Raw genomic sequence first — 4,749 nt, 5'->3', positions numbered from 1 at the left:
ACCTAGAGAGTTCATTACGTATTCAGAGACTTTGTCTCGAATACGGGTTCCGTTTTGTCCGTGCCTCCATTTTGTGTTGCCCTCACGTAGGCCATGGAGGTAACCGAACGAACAAAGTTGCATGGGCTTCGTTGTTCATGTACATATTAACTAGGCCTTTTCTGACTTGCGAGTGGGCTGCAAAGACGCTGACCTCGTCACCTGAATCTGACCCTTTACGAAGCCAGTTTCCCTGGCTGATCGTTGGTCGGGAACTGGCAATCACCGTTCAGGATATCGTTAACTTTTAGTTCGCTTGCACATATCTTATCCTACTCGATATCTAAGCTACTTCTTTCTTTATGTCTTTTCATTACATGGGTAGTGCTTTAAATTATGGGTTTGTCCGGCTTGTGAAAATTGAATTTGGGACATTCCTAATAATTAACTTGTGGGTTGGTACAATGTAAAGTGAGTGTTTTACGATATGACGAAGCATGGGAAAATGTATTTGATTCATTAGAATTTGTCGCAGTAGGTGTGTATTGCTAATGAGTAAAATGTGGATAAATACTGATGTCTTGCTCTACGAAAATTGAAGTTTCTTGAGTTGTACACCGTGTTGTATTGCCGGGATTACTGTTACTAGCTGCAGCTAATAAATTTGATCTCTGACGCCATCTAGAACTATTCAGTGTCTCTGTTTGCCAAGACAGGTGAATCCGAAGACTTTGGGCGTGTCCCTGGCACCGCTGGGTTCTAAAAACCCGGTTCTTCAGTTGGCGCCCAATGTGGGGCGACTTCAGCGGTACCGGTCCAAGCCCGAGGATCGTGAGGAGCCACGTGAGAACATTCTGGAGGAAGGCCGCCACTTCATCGACCCCTGTATGTCGACGTGGACTGAAAGTCTTTGCTGCGAGGCTTCCCGCTTTCCGACGGCTACGAAGGACTGCTGCCCTGACTGTCGCCCTGTCTTGGACCCTTGATTGATCCTTTGTAGAGCGAGACGATAGACGGTCTTCTGGTGGCGTGACAGATACCTTGATTAAGTATAAGTGGGTCGCTCCCACGATCTTTGTTTTGGTCCTTAGTTTGTTCAGATATTGCAATAGCTGAAGCCGAGGTTCTCGTATATTTACGAGTGTATCGATAGTTGATAACCTCTTGAAGTTTGAAGCTAGATTAGTGAGCTATAAGATGCCTGGTCTTAGCAAATTTGGGAAATGGTTTGGTTGTGGTTGCAACTGGGATTCCCGATTGGAGGATTCGTGTCTGATACCTCCGGTTGGAACTCCAACTTACGAGCTCTATTCAAAACACGGAGTGGGTCCCATTACGTATAATGAAATGTGGGTCCGCTATACTAGGAAAGATCGTGTTTTAGGATGGCTCCAACATGGTAGCTTCGAATCATAGATTTTAGATAATCTGGAAGTTGCGCTATTTAAAAAGAAAACCCGGCCGGCGATGTTTGACTCTTTCCGCCTTTGGCGAAAGGAAGCCAAACAGTGAGAGATTACGCAAGCAAAGAAAGATAGGAAAGATAAGAATATATCGATTATGCAAGCTGCTAGGCAGTTTAAGGAAGATGAAGAAGATCGTGCGATTGAGGTGTCAGATAGACAACATTGCATGGCCATTGATAAATGTTATCCGGCCTTGCCGCCTTCCCTTTCAAAAGTGAATGAAGATACTGAAAAAGATCCTTTGATGTTGCATTTGTTGAGATTACCACCCCCTTACGTACAGAGTGCTACGGCACCTCAGCAACCCCCAGTTGTTCAACCCCCTGGTGTTGCTCAGCCGCCAGCTGTTATTCCACAGTTGGTTCTTTCTCCATTGGCGCAGCCTTCTCTAGGGCCGCCAGCTTTGCTACCAGCTTTGCCTCAAACTCCTTTGCCTTCTTCTCCTGTGCCTTTGACTCCCTTTTCCACTGATCCTATGTCTTTGTCTCTCCTCAAAACACTTCTTCTCCTTCTGCTTGGAAACGGATGTCTGAGACTGTTGTTAGTCTTTTGTCTCCATTCTTTGGGTCATTGAATATGACTCCGGTTTCGGGACGTAAGCAGAGTCGTAGTCAGCTTCCTGGTCCCGAAGGGCGGATAGTGTTGGATCTCTTGGCTCGTAGATGGGTTTTGAATGCTTCTAGGTATGATTTACAAGCAGTTATGGATGTTTTCTTGCAGTGGGATCCGCCGAAGCAAAGGTATGTTTTTGATGTGATGTGTACTTTCTTTCGTGAAGAATGGGAAAATAACGAGTTGGGTTTGATTCCGCAGGAAGTGCTCGATGTTCAGTCTGAATTTGCTAAAGGGACGATAGTGGATACCGATGTTGAGGAAGCGGTAAAGACGCTTCTGGGGTTTAGGTGTAAGCTTCCTTCTCAGTCGTTGTTTGAACCTGATCCTTCTGTTAGGAGGAAAGTGAAGCAGTATCCTATGAGAGAGGTTCCCCCTGTATGGAGAGAGGAAGTTGTGGCTAATTCTAATCAAGGTATTCAGGCAGTACCGGCTCATTTTCAGCGTGTATGGGTACATGTCCCTTGGAAAAGAGCAGAGGTCTTGGCTCTAAAGCAGACTTTGCCTGGCCCCCGTAAAAATCCTGCTGGTTATTACAAGGAGTTGTCCCAAACAGTTGAAGCGTGTATTATGAATTTAGCTGATATAGACATGTTGATGGGCAATGTAGTTCCTCAACCTTTGTGGGCGAAGGTTCGTCATGAGAATCACGCGCAAGAGTTAGGAGATACATGGGCTAACATTGCTGCTGCAGATGGCCGACCGGTAGGGGGTGCCAAACCTGAGCCTTTAGTTGCAGACTTACCTGGTAGGATTATTAATTTAATGAAAACTATGATGCCTCCTATGCGAGTGAATTGGGACAAGTTAGCAGCATGCAAACAAAAGAAAGATGAAAGTGTGTCTGATTTCTTCACTAGGTTTGAAGAAACGTTCATTGATCACAGTGGTCAGGACATGAGTACAGAAGGTGGCCAACAACTGTTTGTGGATAAGTTTGTTTTTAATTTGCTTCCCGAACTTTGTAATAAGTTGAAGGATTCTGAGAGTTCATGGGCTGTCTCTTCGTCGGCCCAAATATTGGCTACTGCACAATATTACGAGAATAGGGATAAAGATGAGAAGGATAAAGTAGGAAAGAAGACTAAAGAATTAAAGACGAAAGTTCTTTTGCAGCAAGCTTATCTGCGTCGTACAAATCAGCCTCGGTTTCAGCAACCGCCACAGTTTCAGAGATTGTTACAGAAACCCGAGTATCTTGCTCCGAGATTTTTGCCAGGCCCTAATCAGTGTGCTTATTGCAGAGAGGAAGGTCACTTTAAGCATAGTTGTCCGGTTCTGCTACAGCGTGCAAATGGTGTATCTAATCAGAGAGGTCGTGGTGGTTTCAGGCAAGCTCCTAGGGGTAGGGGACGTAGTGTGTTTCCTCGGAATGAGCGTTCCTTTCCCGCTCAGAATTCTGCAAATTGTTTTGTTAGACAGAATGTTTCGAATGTTCAGTCTGCTCAATACTATGCTGATGACTACTGTGTCGAGAGTGAGAGTGCTGGTTATAATGATTGCTAGGACAGCCATGGGCAAAGAGAGGGAGTAGTGTCAGTTCCAGTAGACCAGAGTGGACCTTATGTTAAAGTGGTTACATTAGGTGTGGCAGAACCTTTTCTTTTGGATACTGGTGGACAAAGAGTTCTATTATGCACTCTAAACTTCCTGGCGCACCTTTGTATGGCTTGACCAATGTTTCAGTAGGATTTTCTGGCGCCCCAGTTCGTAGTCCGGTTTTTAGTCCTTTGCCTCTTTCTATCGGTCCTTGTGAATTGTAAGCTCCCCTTATTTTAACGACTGGTTGTGGTGAGAATCTGTTGGGTTTGGACTTGCTGAAAAGATTGTATGCAACATTACATTGTTCTCCCGAGGGAGTACATCATACGTGGGGTAAGAGAGTGATCTCTCCGATGTATTTGTCTAAAGATTGTCTACCATTGGAATTGCGTTCTCTTCCTGATACACTTTGGGCTACAGGTCCGAATGATGTTGGTCTTTTGCAGATTCCACCCTACGTTGTTAATCTCAAGTTGAATGCTAAGCTACCTCGTATTCCGCAATATAAGATCTCGAGTGATGGCGAGAGAGCTCTTTTGGCGATCATTTATGATTTGGTTGAGAAGGGTGTGATTGAATAAACGAGAGGTAACGTGTGTAACAGTCCTGTTTTACCTGTCCTTAAGCGTACTGATGCTTTTCAGCCACCTGTGTATCGGTTTGTGGTCGACCTTCGAGAGGTCAATAAGATTGTTGTGCCACAGTTTCCTGGTGTCCCGGACATTACTGCTTTGTTGACTCTGATTCAGGCTTCAGCTGCCTGGTTTTCGGTTATTGATCTGAAGAATGCTTTCTTCAGTATTCCGATTGCCGAGGAGAGTAGAGATATTTTTGGCTTCTCTTTAAGAGGCCGAAGCTTCCGGTTTAAGAGAGCTCCTCAAGGTTATTGTGAAAGTCCCTCAATCTATAGCCAGGCATTGAAAACTCAGCTTGATAATTTTCTGTTGCCTTCTGGTGCTACTCTTATCCAGTATGTTGACGATGTATTGATTGCTGCTGATGATGAAGAGATTTGTAAAGAAGCCACTCTTTCTTTGTTATGACATTTGTCTGACCTTCACCATAAAGTGTCGCCTTCAAAGTTACAGTATTGCCGCCAAGAAGTGACCTACTTAGGTCATCTCTTGTCGAAGGAGGGACGGCGATTGAC

At 44.8% G+C, this 4,749-nt stretch overlaps 1 protein-coding gene across 1 annotated transcript; it reads left to right on the top strand.

Annotated features, from left to right (window-relative positions):
• The first annotated feature begins 2,417 nt into the window (after positions 1-2,417).
• On the top strand, positions 2,418-3,563 carry LOC147700934 (uncharacterized). The gene has a single exon (XM_086929275.1). It carries the CDS (start codon positions 2,418-2,420, stop codon positions 3,561-3,563), a length of 1,146 nt encoding a protein of 381 aa, XP_086785401.1.
• Positions 3,564-4,749: the final 1,186 nt, after the last annotated feature.

The sequence above is a fragment of the Lissotriton vulgaris genome, chromosome 7, assembly GCF_964263255.1.
Source record: "Lissotriton vulgaris chromosome 7, aLisVul1.2, whole genome shotgun sequence".
NCBI lineage: Eukaryota > Metazoa > Chordata > Amphibia > Caudata > Salamandridae > Lissotriton > Lissotriton vulgaris.
The sequence above is the reverse complement of the archived record's forward strand: the minus strand, read 5'-3'. Positions and strand labels throughout refer to the sequence as shown.